This window comes from Thunnus maccoyii, chromosome 19 (genome assembly GCF_910596095.1).
Source record: "Thunnus maccoyii chromosome 19, fThuMac1.1, whole genome shotgun sequence".
Classification (NCBI taxonomy): domain Eukaryota; kingdom Metazoa; phylum Chordata; class Actinopteri; order Scombriformes; family Scombridae; genus Thunnus; species Thunnus maccoyii.
In genome coordinates this window covers 2,739,905-2,761,838 of record NC_056551.1, presented here as the reverse complement: position 1 = coordinate 2,761,838, position 21,934 = coordinate 2,739,905, and the positions used below count along the sequence as shown (strand labels likewise).

The following is a 21,934-nucleotide window of genomic DNA, read 5'->3' as shown; positions in this document are numbered from 1 at the left end:
AACCTCTCTGATTTATCTTGTGAGCCTTTGGAGGGAACACCACACCTGGGTTGGGAACCAATGGACTAAACTGCCAAACTGTATATAAAGTAGTTAAAATTAGCTCCACCTAGAGCAGCTACAACAGTAAAAATGCATCAGGGTTAACAATGCAATGTAATATGTTACATTATTATATATTAGTCACAACCATTTCCTATGGAACCACTTACTTTTGATACTTTGACTTCAGAAGGATTTTGAATCCAAGACCTATACTTGTAATGATGTATTTGTACTTTTTTGTACTTGTACATTTACTTAAGAGAAGGATGCAACAATGCTGCAATGCTGATACTACATCTTCCTGCTGACTAACTTAAAAAGTTTCCATTGCGGTATACTATCAGCATGTTCAAAACATTAAGGTTCAGTTTACCGCCAAAAAGGAAAAAAAAAAACATCACTGGTTCAGACATTACTAATTGGCTACCTAGTGCACTCCATTATATTTACTTTTCATCATTTTATTTCTATCTAAAGTGTGAATTGTATGCACTACACAGTGCTTTGCCTTTGATTGATATGAATATTACAGTTGAGCGAGACAGCTGTAGGTAACTTTAAGGTAATACAGTATATCAAATGACAGCGAGTGTCCAACAATATTAATATACTGTATGTGTATATTTGTGTTCAGACTCAACAACATCTCTCTGATTCCAGGTGCAATTCTCAAAATGTGTATTTCATTACATTTCCCGGTGTTGCTGCCTGTGTAGGAGCAGTGTATCTCCTCAGCAACACAAAACTTTGACACTGACCACAAGTTGAGTACAGGAAAATGACACATATATATATTTTATATCATACTGACTGTTGACATGAAATGTCAGACATATATAGAGGTGGAATCTTTTACATACTACACTTAAGAGATTCATACACAGTAAGCAAAGATTAATTCCTGAAACATGCAGAGATGTTAAAGTTAAGAGCACTTGAAAGAGTAGCAATAGTGATGGCTACAAACAGGCGATGTGTTGTTAGTTCATACATATGCACCATATAATGTATAGCAATTTGAATAAGTGGGATGAAAAGATGTCAGAGACAAGTGGACAAGAAACTAAAGTGAGGTCCAAGGTTGGATTATCTCCCTGGTAAGCAGTACTGTTTGGCAGTTGGTTGGTGGTAATTTGATTGACTGAAGCTTTGTTTGGGAGAATATGAATACATGCACCATTGAAGCACCGTATCAAGTAGCATAATAAGGTTCTTAAGGTGGGTCCTGCTTTATCATCTGAGGCTCTGTCATAAAGAGGATCTAGTTTTAAAGTAGAACTCCAGTGATTTTGTATCGTACATTCAGAAGTTGATAAACCTGCGAGAGGAAGATTTTCAAAAAATGATCAAAACTGATGCAACAGAGGCTGATATCTATATTGACTTTTAGTCACTAGTACAGATCATGCTCCAAAAACACTTGATCCTACAATTCCCATAATGCAACTCAATAGCGTCTTAAATTAGATCCTGCCTGTCCGGATCCCAACCACAACTTTCAAATTAAATACACTCATTCTATATTTTAGGCTTTCTGTTAAAAAAAATTCTATCCTCTAAATGGAGATAATATAACCCTGATGACATCATTACAGTTGTTTTCCAAGACTCCCATCAGAGCCATAGAAAATATTATACAACTGTTTTACAGGCTGAGTAGTAATTTCATCTAAAACTAAACTTAATGTGTTAAAACTGTTGAAGTTCTCCTTTCAGAATCCTCATTATTTCAGCTGTAATTGTGCTCACATGGTGCACGTTTATGTATCTTCTTACGCAGTAAACCTGGGGGCAGTACTATAGTATTAGTATTATAGTAATATAATATAGAGAATGGAAGGAACTGTGGATGTTTATAGGAGCCCAGCAGCTCATTTTTGCCCTGAGGCTCCCTAGCAGCTTAATCCAGGCATGGTGAGGTGGATGTCAAGAACAGAATAAATGGAGGACAAACATCTTAAGAAATTTGTTTTTCTCCAAGCTGTCTTCGTATGCATCCGTGTAGAATATAACTGACCCACACTAGATAATGATTCCACCTGGCATTGAGGGGCCTAGATGAGAAAGGACAGAAGCCTCTGGCAGTTAGGGCAAAAACAAAGTGTCTGAAATGGACTGAAGTGCAACAACAACATGAGATTGCTTTAGTGAAACAATCACAACCAGCTATGATAACTAAAAGCAATAGAAATCAATAGATTATGTTAATATAACAATAATAAATGTTAGACAGGTGTTACTTTGGTTGACAACACAGATAAACAGTATTGTTTAAAAAAAGGTTTCCAGAAAAAGGCACACATCAATTGAAAAGGTATATAAGGCAAAGAACAGTCCATTTAAAGAAAACAGTGAGTGGTGTAATCCACTAGGCTCTTAATATAGTGTATCTATAATACAAATTAAACATTTTAGAATTAAAAAAGAACAACAAAATACAACAGGAATGGGTGACGGTGAAAAACACAAAAACAAACAATCAAAAAAAACACAAAACCTTTCAAAAGTGTTGTATTCAAACATGGTTCTGCATATACAATAAAGGATTATTTGGTTAGTAGAGGAAAGTGGCTCAGCTCTTTGAAAACCCCGCTAAAAGCTTTTCTATACATGACAAGGTCAGCTCGCAGCAGCTTTACGATCATGCACAAATGAAGACGAAGGAGCAGCACGGTGCCGTCGGCTCTAGCCGTGGTAGAGGCGTATGCGCTGTGATATGCTGCTGCGGCACAGAGGGCAGTTCTGCAGAGCATCGCTGCACACCTGACAACAGCACACATGACCGCACGGCAGGAAGATGACCTGAGCCTGGAAAGAGGAAAAGACACTCAATCAGTCATCTGGAAGAGTGTGTGTACATGTGTGCTAAAGTTTATATATTCGCAGGTCATCACTGCAAATATTTTCAGGGGTGATTTTTCTGGTGTAATTTAAGAGTAATACTCTGCATTTAAAGAGTTTGGAGGGTGGTATCTTTTTTTTTTACCTTTCCAAAACCAGTAACCAATAAATATAAAACACCTGCATTCTTTCTGTATGTTTATGATGTAGCCTACTTGAAAAAATGGCTGTTGTAAGTGTTGCTGAAAGTGAATAAAGCACAGTAAAAGTTTATCTTAATAGCATACAAACAATATAGGACCCAGTAAAGAACCTTGGGGCACACCACAAGATAAGGACTGTAGCTAATTCATATACGCAGCACTGATGTCTCGCTCCTAGTGTAAAGTTAAGGCACTGCTTACACATGTTAGCATCACATCTAAAGATGAGGGCTGTAGACATTTTGAGTAATCAGGATATTATGCCTCATCCTTGATATAAAAAGCGGCTTTTCACAGGTTAATCTAGTAGACACAACAATAACTAAAGTGTTTTTCTTACCCCAGTTTCCATGCAGACCACACACTCTGAGCTCCCTGGTCCCTCCAGAGGGCTGGGGGCAGATGGGGTGACAGGGGTCCCTGGGGTGAGTGGTGGGCTGGGCATCTGGATGATGGGGGCAGTGGGAGGCAACTGTGGGGACGAAGGGGGCAGAGCAGTGGCAACGGTTTCTTCTTCCTCGTCCTGCTGCACGGCCTTACAAGCTCCTAGTGGAGAAGGAGACGATCAGTGGACAGCAAACAGGCTGCAGTGTTGCACATGCTGTAAAACTGGACAGCTTTTCATTGACTTTGCATGTGCTTTCAAACCTAAACGCCCTCTTTCATCCTTCAAATAGGCCGAAAAATATATTTTGCTATCTAAACATTATCTCTTTGGTAAAATGTTTTTTGAGAATCTAATAAATATATTATTAGATAAATATAAATCTTGGATTTCTCAAACTTCCACAATCAGTGGGAACTTGCATAGTAAATATCCTTTCTGTTCCTATTTTTTATAGTGTTCTGTATTGAAACAAAGCATTTTACACTATTACTGGGGATATTTAGGCCATAATTAAATATAAATATATATAAATACAGCCTGGCCAATATATTAGCATGGCTGATATTATCAGACAATTTTAGCCTCTCACAGATGTATGTGTATATGTCAGTCGATAAGTTCAGAAAAGCTATTGATATGTTTGAGGTCACCATGTTCATGATCAATTATATGTTTGTGACTCTACAGAAGGTAAACACATTAAATTCAGTAACACTGCATGAGCTGCTGTCAGTCACCAGAATTTGATTTGTTCTGTTTGCTGCACTGACAGTTTGGGAACAGATGATTTCTCATACTGAATTGAAGACTCACACATCAGCATGCAGACTGTCAACATGCAGTGTGTACAGTATAAGAATCTGGATAATATATAGTCATATAGGACATAGGTGTACCTTCAGGCTGGTGATCCCGAGCCCAGTTCAGAAGAGCTTTCTGGATGCCTATTTCATTAATGCCAATCTGAAAACAGAGAAAAGAGGAATAATGCTGATTACTGTGCACATTCACAGATAGTTAACAGTTCTTTCTCTGTCATACTGACACAAATTAAGGCTGTCCTTCAAAGTCCACAGCCTAAGATTCAGTGCAATCTGCCAGCATTTTAACATTCACGACATTGAAAGCAGATATGGAGCCACGAGACTGACCATAACAGTTTTCTCTCTTCCTGCACATACATACTGTACTTAACATTAGCTTATAGTAGCTCATTTAATCAAAAACAGAGGCACACATTGCTATGTGAAAGCTAACTAGACATAAACAGTGTTGTGATAGACATTACCAAAATGAAATGAAACAGTAGAAATATCAAGAGACTGAGATAATTAGAGGTGGGTAAAAAATGTGGACCAACATAAAAACTAATATCTCTTAAGACCTAATTTTTGATTCTTTTCACACTGTCTATGCTTGAACACCTGACTGAACTCAACTAGTGTGCAGAAGACATGATGAGAGAAGGACTTTATATGTGACCAATAAGACGGCGGATGTTGAAACCGAGCGTTAGTGAGACCACAGACCTTCTTGAGGTCAGAGGAGTTCATGTGGCAAAGAGCCGCTGTTGTCACTCGATGGTGAGCCAGGATGGGCAGGTAGTGCTGAGCCGACAGTCTGCACAATAGATTGACCAACTCTTTCTCCACACCTGCTTCCTGCAATAAGATTACAGTTATTCATCTGCACAGTTGGTTTTCAGATGCTTCTGTGTGTCCTTCCTGCTCTGCTCTGTAGTGTACCTGCATGCGCAGTGCCAGTGGTTTAGTATCCAGCAGTCTCTGGTACTGGATCATCCAGTAGTTCTGCTGGTTGGACTCTGACTTCAGCTCCATCTCCACCTGGAAAACACAAAGTGATTACTGCTCTCGTTTAACACTTGACCCAAGAATGAGAAAGACAGTGGTGGAAGAAAGATGGTGAGCCTTACAGTTCAAATGACCACTAATAGATGTGTGTGAGCACATAACAGAAAGCAAATGTCAGCAATCTCTGCCTCTAGAGAGGGAATATTATGATGACATGTAACAGAAGACAGCATGAGGCATTGCCTGACGCGGGAATGACACAATGGGACAGTGGAGGTGTTAAGTATAACCTCTCTTCTCTTCTATCTGTCTTTCTCTTGATGAATATTCAGATCTTGTTATATCCATATCACTTGTCATGTATTCAGGAATACATTCCATGATCATTCCAAACCTTCAGTCAGCCAGGGACACTCACAGGTGACATTTGTACAGTCCGCTGAGCTCAGATCAAAAGAGAGCAATGGAACAATTGATGGATGTGACTAAAATAACTCGTTGTAGCTTGTTCTAGAATTGAGACAAGCACAATTTTGAGGGAGGAAGGTCTGTTCCTAAACTTAATGTAATATAGATGGGAAATCCACTTTCTAACACTGGGGTAGGAGATTAGAGTAGCCTGATTTCCCCTGGCTGGTTTTGTGTTGTATTGTGTTGGAGTTCTGACTTCTAACTGGCTTTTTAGATGTGAGCATGTGCAGGACAAAGACTTCACACAGGGGAAGTATTGCTGTGACAGCAGAGCAGCAGTGTGAGAGCAAATATGATTACATGTAGTGATGCATCCTCCTAATTGAAATAATTTAATTCATAGTCTGAGGTGAAAACGACACTAACTAGCTACTAGAAGTCTAAATAAGTCAGTTACCACGGCTGAGCTGTTGACTATTTGTAAAATTCAGACTCATCAAATATACTCAGTGTCTCATTAAAAAAGAAAGAGATTCCATCCACCATAATCTGCACTGAACTTAAAAGTGATTTTAGGCTAATAGCATTCCAACAAACATATATGCGTTTTTAGTTTCCTCACCAGAACCTGCTGCAGCTCCTGCTCTCTCTGCACCTTCTGCTTCAGCAGCTGCTGCAACAAATCACTGAGAGCCGTGCGCTGCTCCACCAGAACCTCCTGCACACACACACCATCATATAAAGGTACAGGAACAATGCACACTCATTAGTAAATTACCGGAAAATAAAACAAAAGAGTAAAGAAGTAAAGAGACATCTCCAGCACAGTTCAATGATAGGAGGGCAAAATCATCATCTTTGATGTACTTTCCTGTATGAAAGCAGTTCAAAGTACACCTGTTACATTTTAAATATATAAACCATCAATAGACTTCCTACTGAAATCTGAACATTGATATGAACTAAGGTACAAGAATCTATTTAAATATTTAGTTAACTACTGCAAAAACAGATCTTTACTTAAATTTAAAGCCACTATGTATAGAATTTGAAAACATCTGACGTTAAGCCCCCTGGTGGTAGCATTGAGACACTGCAGCAGACAGCTATGATGAACTATGAGAGCTATGAGACTGCAGCAATTTTCACCAGGAACTTTACATTTTTCTTTCAAAGAGAAGAATCACAACAAACTTTAAAAAAAAACTACAAATAGTGGCTTTAAAGGAACAGTTCAATATTTTCAGGAAATTCATTTATATGCTTTCCAAGGGTGAGAAGAGACGATTGATATCATTCTGTGTGTTGGAAGCTGAAGTCAGGACGTGGTTAGCCTAGCTTAGCATAAATACTAGAAACACAGGGAAACAGTTAGCTTGGCTCAGTCCAAAGTTCAAACATACACCATGATACCTATTATAATTATTTTTTTTATCACTCTATTGAAGTCATGAATTAAATATTGCTTTACTTCAGATTATTTTTTTGAACCTCAGAGTGTGGAATGTTAAATTATTGGTGGTGCAATGGCATGAAAAATAACCAAAAGAAATGATGGTAATCAACAGGAGGAAAGAAAGAATTAAGTTAAATGAGGGACGGCAAAGAAAGAAGGGGGTGACACCCACCTGCAGGTTCTCAGCATCCAGATTGCGTCTTTTAATCTCCAGTCTAGTCAGCTGCATTAATTCACCCTCTATGAGCTTGATCTGGGAACAGTGGAGAAGCAAACATGAAGCTAGCAGGGAGAAGGCACATGCGGCTGAACGCAATGTCAGGATGAAAATATTCGTGATGATTTGATGAAATGATTTTCTGACTGTGGGTTATATTACACAGGGTACAGGAGTCAGGTGAGTCCAGCACCAGGTCAGGTACCCATGGGTAAATATTTATTAGATATGGGCAGGCAGCGGGTTAAGTAAAACATTTTTTAAAAAGAAAAAAAAAAAAAAAAGATAATAATGTCTGGTGTTGCAGTCTTTCTAATTTTATCTTCAACAGTTTTATTATATGGATCCCAAATGTCATCTCAAGTAAAAAAGCCACTGCTATACTCCAAATAAATTCAGTATCTCAACTTGGAATCTTTTGGAACAGCTCACCGGTGTGAAGAAAATCACAGTTTCTGTTAAATCCTGCTGTCTGTGTGTACATTACATGTGATTTGCAGTGGAAATAATCCACTGACAGCAAGGTGGGTGCTTCTGCCTCTGCTCTGAATCACCGTGTAGCATTTACTTAATTTTTTTTTGCTGATGCCTAGTTTATTTCTCTGGGCCAGTGTGTCCCTACACTATACTGTTTATGTTAGAAAAAAGCTCTGAGCCTATTTGATTACAGGTCTAGTCACAGGTCTAACATCAACTAATCAAGAATTTATTCAGCGATTATTGCAGGTAACAGGTCAGTTCCTGTTCTGCCTGACACCTCACACATGATACACTGTGAACTCTGGCGCGTGCGCACACGCGCACGCACGCACGCACCCACGCACGCACCCACGCACGCACGCACACACACACACACACACACACACACACACACACACACACACACAGGAGCCAACCAGTCTTATCATGCTGACAGCTGTTCACTGATGTTTTTAAAAGGACTTCAAACTGAGAAGGTTCTTGTAACATGAGCCATACAGAACATTAAATTGAGGACTGAAAGGCTAGTGATAAGTGATGAGCATGGCTCTGGTGATGCTTTATTTAAATACTTCTTTCACCAGTGTCATGTTCACTAATATTTTTGAATCTCCCAGGAAAACAGAAAAATCTGATTAGGTACTTTCATTCCTTCTAGAATTAGATCTTTTCTTAGTCACATAATTTATGGAAAATAAACTAAGTATCATATAAAAGCTAAACTGAAATGTTTTTCATGTGAAGGCTGTTCAACTGGCTTTAGTCTGAACTAAAACACCAGTCCACATCTTCTACTATGCAGCTTTTTACCAGTGTCATGAAAAACAGAGATCAGTGACGGGTTTGACCTTCATCCAACCCATCTCCACCAGTCCACACAGACCTGGTTGCGGATGTATCCGTGTACAGCATCCTTCTGCAGCTGCAGGGCCTGGAACGCTGCTTTCTGCATCTCCTCCTGCAGAGTACAATCAGAGGACATGACTGATCACTGAGATAGATTTCTCTTTTAAATGAGTACAGTGAAGTCAAGGAGAAACGAACGCTTTAGACACAGAACACAAACCTCCTGTAAGATGTGGGCGATGGCTTTAGATTTGTCCAAGACTTGGAGGGACATCATCTTATCAAACTGCCTGTCCAAATTCTCCATACTGTTCAAAGACGGGGAAGAGAGACCACACGAGGTTTTATACAGTGTCGATTGGCTACTAAAAACACATTTGCAACATTAACATCCTTCCTTTCAGATGTGGTGTCTGGTTGTTTGTGTGTGTGTGTGTTGAACCTTCTGCAGGTCTCAGAGACCAGGCTCTGTCTGCGAAAGTCACTGGCCTCCTGCAGGAGGCTCACAGCACAGCTGTCTGACAGCATCTTCTGCATGGCCGCTACAAACACACAGAGGAGGAAAAAATGTGATGAAGACAACAAGGAAATATCATTTTAAGTCCACAAGCAGAGGGGGGGGGGATATTGGAGAGCACAAAAATCTGGAGACACAAACATATCTCTGGCATTTGATACTTTGGTAAAGAAATCAAATTAGAGAAGGAAAAATATATTCCTATCACATCTGTAACAATAAAGATGTTTCGGTGTATGGACAACAACCACTGCTTTAATAAAGCAAGTAAAGTTTAAGTATCAACTGAGCTGCTTACCGGCCACCTCCCTCTTCCTCAGCGAATTGGCTTCTTCCTGTGTGATGGCGGTCAGATGCTCCATACGGATCCTGTTGGGGAAATAAACTGTTAACAACAATATTTTCATAGTCATGTCTGACATTAAACAGTAACCATATTGCCAGACAGCTGAAATGCATGGTAAAATATAAAAACCTGGAAAAATGTCAAAATTGTCATATAATTCAGTTCAGTTTATATACTGTAAATGACAATCACTTCACTGTAAGCTACACAGCACTGAAACTGCTCTTCCTAGAGTTACAAATGATTTACTGATGGCTGCAGACTCTAGTGCATGTTCTGTGTTACTATTGGTTAACCTCAGTGCAGCATTTAATACCATCGACCATTCCGTCCTTATAAACAGGCTAAAACAGTGGGCATGTACTACTGGAACTGCTCTGGACTGGTTTTCCTCTTATTTAGCCAACAGGATCTTTTTTGTTTCTGTTGGTGAATTTACCTCACAAACTGCTGAGGCTAAACATGGAGTACCACAAGGATCAATCTTGGGACCTTTTCTATTTACCCTATTTTATTCCGAAAGACTTGAAAAAACCTAACCTATCCTTTAAAGCTAATGGTGGCTCTGCATCTCTGGTACAGCCTTCCACTTAGAGATCATGCTGACTAGCACCAGCTCTGTTTTAATATCTCATCTTCAATGATAAAAGAGGAACTTATACACTAAAAAGATGCACAATTGTAGTAAAGCCTTCTATGTCCTGTTCTTGTGTTTTTATTGTCCTTCCTCTGGGAAGCATTTATTTGGAAAGTGTTCTATAAATAGGCTCAGTCTGGTAAGTGGAGAACAACCAGATAAGTGCGGCCATGTGTTGAGTGCCTCATATCTCTTTGCTGTAACAGATCTGTTATGTCACTCACCGATCTTCCTCCATGGATTGGAGAAATTCTGCGCTCTTTTTCTTCCTGGAGAGATAAAAATAAATATGCTGCTTTTAGCGGGGGTCAAGCATCTAATCTGTGACACAGACCAACACCCCAACTCTTCACCACCACAGACAGCCTGTCCCTTTCAGGTCCTACCTCTTATTGTCCATCAGCATGTTGCTGATGCGACTGCTAATGCCGTCTTCAGCGAGTCGCACTCTCTCCAGCACCATCAGCCTCTCAGCCTCCAGGGCCCTCTGCTGCTGGGAGAGCCCCAGCTCCACACGCTCCTGCTCCTAAACATCAGTGCACACAGATCAAAACTTAAACACATCTAGAAGTAGCTTATAAAATACACGGATAAGAGGAGTGAGGAATTCAATTTCCAATTTCAAAACTTTACATTTTGAACCCAATTTCTGATAAATTAGCGGGCTTAACATCCACAGAAACCTCTCATGTCGCTCCTGCAGCATCATCCATCTCTCTGCTGTTGATCTGGATGTTCAGTAAGTTCCAAGCTAAATACAACGGGCGAGCTTCAGTGCTATGAAAAGGTGATACAGAGACAATCTATTTAGCTCCGTTGTGGAGAAACGATGCATGTTTGGAACACAATGAACATACAGATCAACAGACAACAACTGGATTATTCTGCAGGAGTGCTTTAAGAAGTTTGTGTGAGTGTTGTTGTTGATATTTTCCTCTTGCTGTGAATCTGTTGTAAGAATCCGCTGTAATTGCTGTGAATCCAACAGACTACAGCTGCTGTCTAAAGATGAAGGAGCAAGCTACAAACATTTCAGAGCCACCTTTCAAACTTACAAAAGTCAGCAAAAATCGTGTGAGAAAATCAGGGAGTTGTGTACCTCACGGACTGAGTTGAGGATTTTTTCCTTGCGGGAGTTGTTCATGAATAGAAGCTGCGCGTGCTCCCTTTGCTTCTCCTCCAGGTGCCGCTCGAAGGCCAGCTTCTCCTCCTGCTTCTTCATCTGAGGTAGGGGGGGGTGAGGGGGCAAGTTTAAATGTGTGTGTGTGTACATGTGAATACTGTACAGTGTGTCTGTGTTTAGAATAACACGAGCCTTTCCTGCAGCTGCCACATCAAAAGTTTCAGCTAGTAAAATAAAAAAAAACTAAAAATCTGTGAATAGAAATTAACCAATAGGAAGTAAAATAAGCCAATGCCTCCGAGCAAATTATCTTTATGGCTTCATACCCTTTCTGCAGATTCACACACAACCACAACCCTCTGACAAGAACTGTCTGTCCTTGCACTGTTAAACTGTGCAGCATCTGTGCTTGTGTTCGTATGAGAACGCAATAAGCGACAAGCTTTACACTAAGAAACCTGTAAAATGTTTTTAAGGACAGTAAATCAGCTTAGTCTCAATTTCAGTATCATCATGCATCATCATCACTATTAATGTTGTGAGCTGACAAACGCTATTAGCATTAGCATTAACCATCTTCATGGGAATCTGAGTCAGGAAGTGAAATCACTGACAGAAGAGTGTTCAGCATCAGTCTGGATTATCACATGCTTTGACTGAAAATTACATTCAACAATGTTTTACTCTTGAGTTTCACTCCAATCAGTGATGTCACTGCAGGTGTCAAAGGAAGAATACCTGCTGTGACATCACTGATTGGGTCTGGTATGGTGGCCTTTAAGGAACAAACATATAGAAAAGCAATTAACAGCATTAACAGAAGTGCACTCATCATGTGCGTCTTTTTTTTTTATCATTCTGCAGTAGTTTTATGCCCCATGTAATTCAGTACAGATTCACCCGTTACATTTATTCTAAAACCTACTTCCCAAGTGACTGTGAGGCTACAAGCAAACCTACTGAAGTGCGTCATGAGTTGAATTAAAAACTGTGGATGTTTTGAGGAAAGTAAAATGTGCCACAGTAGACAAGGCTGGATCTGACAGCGATTGTGTCGGCTGGAGTAACACACCTTTCTCTTCTCGTAGTCGCTGAATTTGTTCTGCAACAAAAAGTGAGGAAAGACTGAATGAATGAATAAATCATTGACAGAAACCAGTAAATACAAGTAAATTAACGAGTTAACAGCGCTACATACTGTATACATGTGCAGATTTCTATTACTGTACGTGGGTTTGTGTGTCACCTACCTGCCAGGCCTCCTCTAAGCCATCCACACAGTCTGAGTTCTGTTTGCCACAGTCACTCTCCAGCACTGGCAAGAGGTACTGGGACGGAGGGCAGTACTCCTCTCCCAGCTCTGAAAACCAGATAATCCAAAGAGTCCAACAATGTCCTCATATACAGTCTGATATAATGTCATGTGAATACCTCACACCCTGATTTTCATTTTCTCACTTCCACTGAAGGATTACATGCCACTTTACCAGTCTGTGTGAAATCCTACAACTCTGAGGCTGGGTCGCACCAACAAGGATTATTATTTCCTAAAACCTGTTGCACACAGCTGTAAACCTGGATTTAAGTTATAACCCTTAAGATTTCAGTACTGATGCACCAAGTGTGATCTATTAATACAGGTGCCAGTTCCATTCAAGATGACACATTTATCAGCCACAGAAGAAGAACAGCTGTTTATAGAGTGCAACCAAACACACAGTGGGCTGAGGAGATTCATCGCTTCACATCGGTTTATTAAAGAAGCCTAAAGAGGAGCAGTGGGTTCTGTTTTCTGTATCACATCCAAAACATGCCTCCATCATTTCCTGTGAATCCCTCGCTGGTTTACTTCACTGCCTGCAGAGATCTTGTGATTCCTGTTCCCACTGGTGCAGAGAGAAACCCTGAAAAACCTCTGTGTGTAAACGGGAATATGACTGGAATATTCATGTTCATTAGTCATGTAAGCAGCTTAGTAGGAATATTCCACTTTTTCGGAATAAGGGCAAAAACTGGAATATTTTGTGCGTGTAAACGTAGTCACTGATTGAGCAGATGATCTTCCCGACCATCACCACTCTCAGACAGAACCAGACTGAAGCTCTTCAACAAAATATAACTTTGTGCTACTCAACTGAAAGTCATATTCCATTGTTTGTGTAACATGATAAATGAACAGAAACATTGGACTGAAATTTGCGATTTATAACAAAAATACTAGTAATGTTGGGAACAAGGCCGAATGAAAAGCCAGAGAAGCAACCTTTTCACAATTCCTATGATCACATCTAGCGTATTTTTTCTGAAACTCCACACAACTCACTTTTCAATCTTTAGAACAAAATCTGTGTGGTGCAGACATTACTCAGCATGCTCACAGACACAGTGTCTTCTTCTTTTTTAAACTGCAGTGGTCGACCGTATTCAATGCAATGAAGGAAAATGTCACTCAGTACATCAGTAGAGGTCAGTGTCAGTATTTTTAGTGTGTTTTAATGATAATAGTCCTATCAGACAAATATCAGCCTGTGGCTAACCCGAGTATTTATTATAAAGATACATCTCATCGCTGGTTTTGGTCCTTTCATGAGATTTGTGGTTAATAGGATTATATAACACCAGACTTAGCCATTAACATTATATGAATCAGCTGCATGGAATTCATCAGATTGTGGATTTCAAATTTCCTACATCTTTACTATAATAATTATATTATATCATAACTTTTTTTGACTCCAGTCTGCACAGATCTGATCTAATCTTATAATTCAATATGGTGACAAAATGACATGAATTATTATAAATTAATTAGTACTCTTAGGTTTGTTAATCAGATTGAATTGTGCAAAACATTATTATTATTATTATTATCTTGAATTTAAAAAAAAATCTATTATCTCTAAACTCTGTTGATGCAACTCAGTCCCAGTGATATCAAACCATATAAAACTCTGTTGATAAAGTGGAAAACTTGCTCCTGTGCAGTTGTTAACTTGGAGAAAAACAGATTATAATCCTGTTATCAGCTGCTGAATTCAATCAAATCAATTACAGACACATAGAAGACAAATAAAATACCTACATGGAAAACTATTTTAAGCCAAAAAAGTGCACAGAAACAGATGGGTATGAGTGGAGGAGATACATGTGAGTCATTGAGTAAACCCTCACCGGTGCATAGGAAGCGTTGGATGCTCTCTGTTCCTTCTGCACACACGGATGCAGGTGGATAGGACATTGTGGCAGCATCGAGTGTAAAGCTCTGTCACAGCACAAACACACACATACACAGGGTTTCTGTCATATCATATCTTAGGGTTTTAGCTGTACTGTAAATTTTAAACCCAAAACACACACACACACACACACCTCCAGGGTGCGGATGTAGGCTATATTTTTGGGAAGCTGGACGATGTTGTTGTCACTCAGGTCCAGGGTGCGCAAGCTGCTCAAAGAGCCGACTGAGGATGGCAGCTCGCTGAGACAGTTACCTATTAGACACACAGTGATGAGGAAAAAAAGACAGTTAATTCAGTTTGACTTGTTCATGTCCTCTCACTCACCGGCGAGCGGGCAGTAAGCAGCGTACCCTTCAAATTGAGTGTTTGCAGAAGCCGCAGATCCCCGATGGAGTCTGGCAGGTCCTTCAAACGGTTCTTCTCCACATTCAGAATCTGACAGGACACAACATGGCCACACATGGATGATGAGTTAAATCAATTCACACTCATTTCCTCTGTACCAGGAGTCGAGTTCAGAATAGCATTACCTGCAGTGACGCCAGCTTCCCAATGTCTTCTGGGAGTGAGGTGAGCTTATTCTCATGCAGATCCAAAACCTAAGGAGTCAGACAGGCTCAGTCATGCTTATTTGAGTGATGTGAAAGTTCAAATATGTATGCAGGCTTCAAGAGGCAATATTATCAGAGACAAATCCTTCTTTCAGCTCTTTCACAGGTTTGAATTCAAGTTATTCTGTCTTAAACACTGAGGAGAAACCCTTTAGCCTCTTTTAGCTCTCTCTGGGACTGACTGATAGTTTGAGCTTTTGCTACATGTAGTGACAACTGAGAGCAAAACATGAGGGGAAAGATGATTTTAAACTTATATTGGCAGCTGTGTGGTCAAATGTAGCATGGAACTAACACTAACGAGGTTTGTGGGTTAGATAACTGTGGGTGCTAAAAAGACAGAAACAAAATAAAACTAGTACACAATTCAACTAATGTTAAATATGGTGCTTTGAGCCAGTGTCAATTATTATCAACAGAGGGGAGTGCTTGTAAATCACAGGTTAACTATAAGATAGGAGGGCTCCCTTTGTCCCTCACTAGATCACTAGAACCTCCTCAGTGACTACAATTACCATCTAATGGACCTCTAGAACCTCCTATAGGACCAATTGTACCACCTAAACAACCCCTCAATGACCACTAGACCACTAGAACCACCCAACAGACCTCTAGAACCTCACTAGATCACTAGAACCTCCTCAGTGACTACAATTACCATCTAATGGACCTCTAGAACCTCCTGTAGGACCAATTGTACCACCTAAACAACCCCTCAATGACCACTAGACCACTAGACCCACCTAACAGACCTCTAGAACCTCACTAGATCACTAGAACCTCCTAAATGACCACTAGAACCACCGAATGGTCATCTAGAACCTCCCAAAAGGCCACTAGAACCACTGAATGGAAATCTAGAACCTCCACTAGGACCACCAGAACCACCCAACAGACCTCTAGAGCCTTCTAAAGGACCACTAGTTTCTCTTCAGTTACCACTAGCACCTCATAATGACCTCTATAACCTTTTTTGATAAATGAAAGTGAACTGTTCCAAGTAAGGTGTGGTTCTACCATGAGTCTCCAGAACAGCTTCAATGCTTCTTGGCATAGATTGTCAAAGTCTCTACTCTACTGGAGGGATGAACACTTTTCTTTCAAAAATTTTTCTCTAATTTGGTGTTTTGATGATGGAGGTGGAGAACGCTGTCTAACGCATTCTCCAGAAGGTGTTCAGTGAGGTTGAGATCTGGAAACTGTGAAGGCCGTGACATATGATTCTCATTATTTTCATACTCATTAAACCATTCAGTGAGCCCAGTAAAGTCTGTTTTACTTTACCTTTAAAGTGGCGAGAGAGCTGATTTCACATCCTTTTGGCAGCAGTGACTTCAGCTCATTGTTATGGAGGATAAAGACCTGTAGGAGAGACACAGACAAAACTGCTGTCTAACTGCTGACTGTGCAAGCAAGGACATGCTAATACTAGTGAGTTCTACACATATTGCTAATACAGTATTTATTACACACACTGAATTTGAATATGCTTCATTCACTATTCAGCTCCATGCTGCATTCTTACCTTCTTCTGTAGCACCTTGCAAATGGAAAAGACACTCGAGGGAACCTGTGGCATAACAGACCAGACCAAAGCTTCAGCATCTACATTACTACCCATACAATACTTACTGGTTAGTTACTAGTTGTTTTTTCAAACAATTGTTTCCCATGACTGCCCTTGCTACTAGTCATTATGCTAAGCTAGGCTAACCAAATCCAGAAAAAGAAACATGAGTTTGATCTTCTCTCACTGACAGAAAAAAAGAGAATACACAAATTTCCCAAAATTTTGAACTATCCCTTTAAAAGAGAACACTGATTACTGATAAACCCTTCTTAAAAAGGGTAAAAATTGATGTAGCAGAACCAGAGATGTTGTGTTTTTTTACAGAGGTCTGGTAACCTCACTTCTTTCTAACTCCACACCTCCAGATTTGTTTAATTATTAACTTAACTTAATAGTACACTTTGGTGGAACTAAACCTGTTCTAAAACAGAGTGAATGATTTCAAAAATCTATTATACAAGTAATAGATCTAATTTCACAACTAGGCATCAGTGAAGCTTCCCTCACATCTGTTCAAAGTAACTTTCTCACCTCTGAGAGCTCACATGCTGAGATGTCCAGGGTGTCATCAGCACCTGCCTCCTTAGACTGAAGAACAAGAGACAGTCAAAAAGTTGTATGGGAAAGATATTCTCTATTTTAGACAGAAGTGACGCATGATCATAATCCCATAAAAATGGCTACAGGTTGTCTCAGCAATATCAAACAGGTTGTTGTTGTTGTTGTGACCTTCAGCACCAGCAGTAAGGCTTTTTTCCAAGCTGTGAGGTGGTGGCTGGAGGTTAGCTGGTACGCACTGTAACATACATACCCGGCACAGCTGATACTCCAGTCTCTTCTGGGAGTCATCGCTGGGTTTCCTCCTTCTGAAGAACAGAGGCATTCTGCGTCCTGCCTGTCCTGCTGTCTCTCTGCCTGCTGGGTTTCCCTCCCGCCCCGCAAAGTCAAACAATAGCTGCTCCAGAGGACCGATGGACAGGTTGGAAAACACTCAAGACACTGCCTGCACTCTGAAAAATATGGAAAGTGAGATATTAATTGTGATATTAATCAGATGTGAGTTTAGCTCATATTGTAATGTTGCTGTATGAGTCAAAACAATAACTAAATCCAGGGACTATACAGTTAAAAGCAGATTTAATAGATTTTTTGGCCACTTGGGAACAGTGGAACAAGCTGAAAACACAACACTGACATACAGCATTATAATTATATAGTGACATTAGCATTAATGTATATAGAATTGAATCTCTGGCCACCTGATGAATGAAAGACCAATAATCAGTTTGCTTTTAGCTGTTTTGGTCTCCAGTAACTCTGCTAATCTCCAGCTAGCGGCTAACATTGTCTGTCTGCTGTTCAGAGCAGGGCAGATAGTGTGGAGTGGCTTTATCAGAGCTGAGGGAAACATAGTTGGTGATAAGTTGGTGTCTTATACAAGTGTCAATACAAGTGAGTCATTGTTTAAATATAAAAAAGTATTGATTAGTGTAGCTTTAAATAATTGATTGATTAGTGTAGCTTTAAATGTATTTTAAAAAACAAATTAAACTCAATTATTCAATTTACGTCCAAAACTGTTAATTGTTCACATGATATATTAATGTACCTAACTCTCTCATTTATTATTTACTGGCTGTCTTTATTTTCTTTTTGCTCAGCTCTACCATCTTTAAATCAACTTGTTTCTCTTCCTCATGCAGCATCTTCCATCTCTCTAATATGATAATAGAAGGGTGTGTCTATAATGCATGAGCTATAGTTGCAGCAGAGACAAGGGTCTCTGTAGAAGAATTGCTTTGAGGCTTTTCCACAGTGTTTTACTGCTCTCCCTGCTCTCTGAAGCTGAATATTTCACTATGGTTCAACTTGCTTTACTGAAAACAGGAGTGGTAATATATAACATGCAACCTACATATAGGCCAGCTTTTATTGAGTGCAGAGTTTGTCCTTTGTGGCTATGCTGTTCATGGTAGTCAACACATCCGGCAGCTCAGCATATGAATTAGTTTTATCTGTATTGTACAGCAACAAACCACCTCAAAAACAGCCCTCGCAGGCAGGGTGTGTAACACAACACTGTTGAACCCTTCCTCTTCAAAATGCAGAATGAACCAAGCAGAAGCGTTTCACAAAGCAGCACAAACTGTGTGGTGACATAATCTACTTGTAAAAGGTTTTGACCACTGACACAGCTAATAGCCTCCATCCAGGACTAAAAGCCGGCGCAGCAAATCAAATAGTTGGTGCTGGACTCCATCCAGTGCAAGAATAAAAACCAACAACAGAGATGCCCTTGAACCAGTTGAAGGTTTTCGTTAAAAGAGGCTTCAGAATGTGCTCATTCTAAATGTAATATTATCTTTATATTATAAAACAGAAATGAACATCCATTACAGCTCCCATGCAATAGGCAACCATCACAGCGGAATGATTTTTAGGAGAGGTTTGTGGTCCAATATTCAATGTACATAAGTGTGATGTTGAAACTTGAAGCCTCCAGTGCACAAACACTGAGAATGGACTTTAAAGTGAAGTAGGATAAAGTTTTTTTTAGTGGAAAAACCAACCAACGTTATTATTCCAAGCGGAGTATTTTTAAATGTCTGGAGGGGATCTTTAAAAATATGTTGTTTGCTTGATTGACAGCAGATGTCTCAGCAGGGTAACCAGACGAAAAAATGTGGGACAGTCCCAAGTTCAGAGCTGTTGTGCCGAATTTGGACTCCTTATCCTTTTTGTCCTGAAAATTAACCATTAAAATAATGGTAATAGATAATATGAACACGCTAAAATGAGAGCTGTGAGACTCAGCTTGACTTGAGGCTTGAAGGCAAAAATGCTGAGGAGATCTGATTTAGTGATACACTAATATTGAGAAATACTGCACTGAACTATTGTGTCCTTTGAAGCTGCCAGATTGTCATGAATAATTAATAACATAACAAGCTGCTGCTGTCACCAGATTAACATGTGGAGGACCCTAAATTCAAATGAGAGAAGCCTTTCATCAAATTATCAGTCTACATGAATTATTGGCTCAATAGTTGTTTTTTTTACTCTCTGAAATCTGTGAAAATCTTCTGATCCAATCACTTTTATAGGCTATAATTCCTTGTTTTAGTTATTAAAAAATGTCCTGTTTGTAAGAGTATTACTGATGTGTTTTCACTTGTCTATTGCACTGACACTGCACTTCATCTCATCTTCAGAGCCACCCATCTATCTCTCTATTTGATCCATCTGTACAAACTGATCTTCATAATATTAATAACAAATGATTAGAGTTAGAGTCTGATGTCACTCTGAGTTATTCTATACATTTTAATCCTTCTGACATTCAAAAATTAAGCCACCTGTTTGAATCATTGGTTCAGTTGTTTCAACAAGAAAATGTAACTGCTGTAAAATTGAAGTGAACCAGATATAAACATGAGTCAACTGAACTCAGGAATTAGTTTCCAGTGAGGTATTATTGAGCTTATATAATGTCTGTCTGAGGTAAACATTATTGCTGCTCTAGATACAATATACAGTTATTCTTGAAATATATAATACTTGCAATCCTGTTGTGAATTTGTTCTTTTTAAAAAATGAAACAGAAGTTGCAGTCGCGAGGACAGGGGAAGTGTAGCTGCAGGCAGCCATGGATCTGACACACAGATGTGAGAGACACCGCACTGATGAAACGAATAAAATAACATAAATTTTATGTAACAGATAATGATTTACACACAGTCACATACAACACAGTTAATGTGTTTCTTTTTCCTAATGACAGACAATTGACTTCATGAACTGAACAGAAATAATACATTTTAGCGTTGAGTTTTGACTTTCACATGTTTTACAGTTGGTTGATTCTGAACGTAATGTACTGGAGGCCACGCCCACCTCAACTCCTCTGTCCCAATTCTGACCCAATTTCATCTGTCCACACTGTCTCAGCCACTGACACCAGCCAGTCATCTGTACATCCTGTCCTAGCAGCTCTATTTGTATATATATGTTCCCGTAACATATATAATGGCAGCGAGCAGAACACAATTAGTCTGCCCATGTCCATGTATGTGTAATGTTGTCGGTGTGGGTGTGGGGTTCCCGTAATTTACGTAGCTAAGTTACATAGCATAGCACAAGGTTACGACTGTAGCTAACATACGTTGCGCCTTATAACAACCGTTATAACTCTCGATGACTATCCTCATAATAGGTGCAGGTATATATATATATTAGGTCGTAGTATATTTTGTCCCACAGATTAGGCTGATAGATAATGTCAGCTTCCCCTTGACAACTTGTCACTCTGGCTACGTATAGCAACGATAAGCTAACAACGCTAGCATGTCAGCAGGAAGCCATCAGCTATCACAACCCGACGTTTGTCTGAGAAACAAGGTTAAACTAACACTGGGTGTCATACTCACAGGCTGTGATGATGCTGTACCGCTGCTCCTCACGCTGCTGGGTAGCTGGTTAAAGGGGGACTTCCGATGTTTGCTTATGTCAAGTCTTAGTGATTGATCGAGTCACTCGTCAAAAGCAGGAAAGAGACTAAAACTATCCCCCACGTTACTCTCCCGACTCAAAAAGATGAGCAATATTCCCGATATGATCCCTGTCCAGCCGATTTCCATACGAGGGCTGCTCTAATGAAATCATAACAAATGCAAGTTATCTTCTTCTTTTGGTTATTAACGGATTACAGTTAGCTATGAATTGTATATCGCCCTCTACAGCACGGAGCGTGCAGTATCATGACCTTCAATGTATTGAGGTGATGCAATATGTAGCGTTACGGACAGCGGTACGGTAACAAGAAACACGCATGACGATATGTTGCTATGGTAATGTCGTATTGTGGAATAAAATATATTAATTATTTCATGTCCTTTAGGCTCTGTTTTATGTAATTATTCTTGTAATTCATGAAGCATTACAATGCAGCTTTCTCTTAATATTCTATTGAACAATTTAAAATTCATGTTAAATTCCCTTTAAACCTTCCCCTAAATCCTTGATAGGATTTCAAGCTCTGATCTATAATTCCGGGTATTGTTAGCTTGTCGTTGTCCAGATCGCCCATGTTTCGCGGAGGACTGCAAGAAGTTAAAATATTTTAACATTTGACGGCACTGCCTCACCTAATTGTACCGTCCTGCTCTCGTCCACTAAAATGATATCCAGTTTGCC

At 39.7% G+C, this 21,934-nt stretch overlaps 1 protein-coding gene across 1 annotated transcript; it reads right to left on the bottom strand.

Moving 5' to 3' along the window:
• Positions 1-699: 699 nt before the first annotated feature.
• Positions 700-21,662, bottom strand: lrsam1 (leucine rich repeat and sterile alpha motif containing 1). Its single transcript, XM_042395838.1, has 25 exons — positions 21,169-21,662; positions 17,553-17,751; positions 17,273-17,329; positions 16,697-16,741; positions 16,456-16,533; positions 15,091-15,159; positions 14,911-14,995; positions 14,691-14,812; positions 14,493-14,583; positions 12,572-12,681; positions 12,394-12,423; positions 11,298-11,420; positions 10,585-10,724; positions 10,423-10,467; positions 9,514-9,584; positions 9,141-9,240; positions 8,919-9,006; positions 8,736-8,810; positions 7,328-7,408; positions 6,322-6,417; positions 5,223-5,321; positions 5,007-5,138; positions 4,374-4,440; positions 3,430-3,635; positions 700-2,853 (listed from the first exon to the last, which is right to left on the bottom strand). The coding sequence occupies exons 2-25, from the start codon at positions 17,622-17,624 to the stop codon at positions 2,731-2,733; spliced, it is 2,205 nt and encodes a 734-aa protein (XP_042251772.1). The 5' UTR covers positions 17,625-17,751; positions 21,169-21,662; the 3' UTR covers positions 700-2,730.
• Between the last annotated feature and the right edge of the window lie 272 nt (positions 21,663-21,934).

Excerpts from the sequence above, each read along its gene's own strand:
- lrsam1 (XM_042395838.1), bottom strand. The coding sequence starts at position 17,624 with ATGCCTCTGTTCTTCAGAAGGAGGAAACCCAGCGATGACTCCCAGAAG. Across the intron at positions 12,682-14,492 it reads CCAACGCTTCCTATGCACCG|AGCTGGGAGAGGAGTACTGC; the intron begins GTGAGGGTTTAC and ends TCTGGTTTTCAG. Across the intron at positions 12,424-12,571 it reads GCTTAGAGGAGGCCTGGCAG|AACAAATTCAGCGACTACGA; the intron begins GTAGGTGACACA and ends TTTTTGTTGCAG.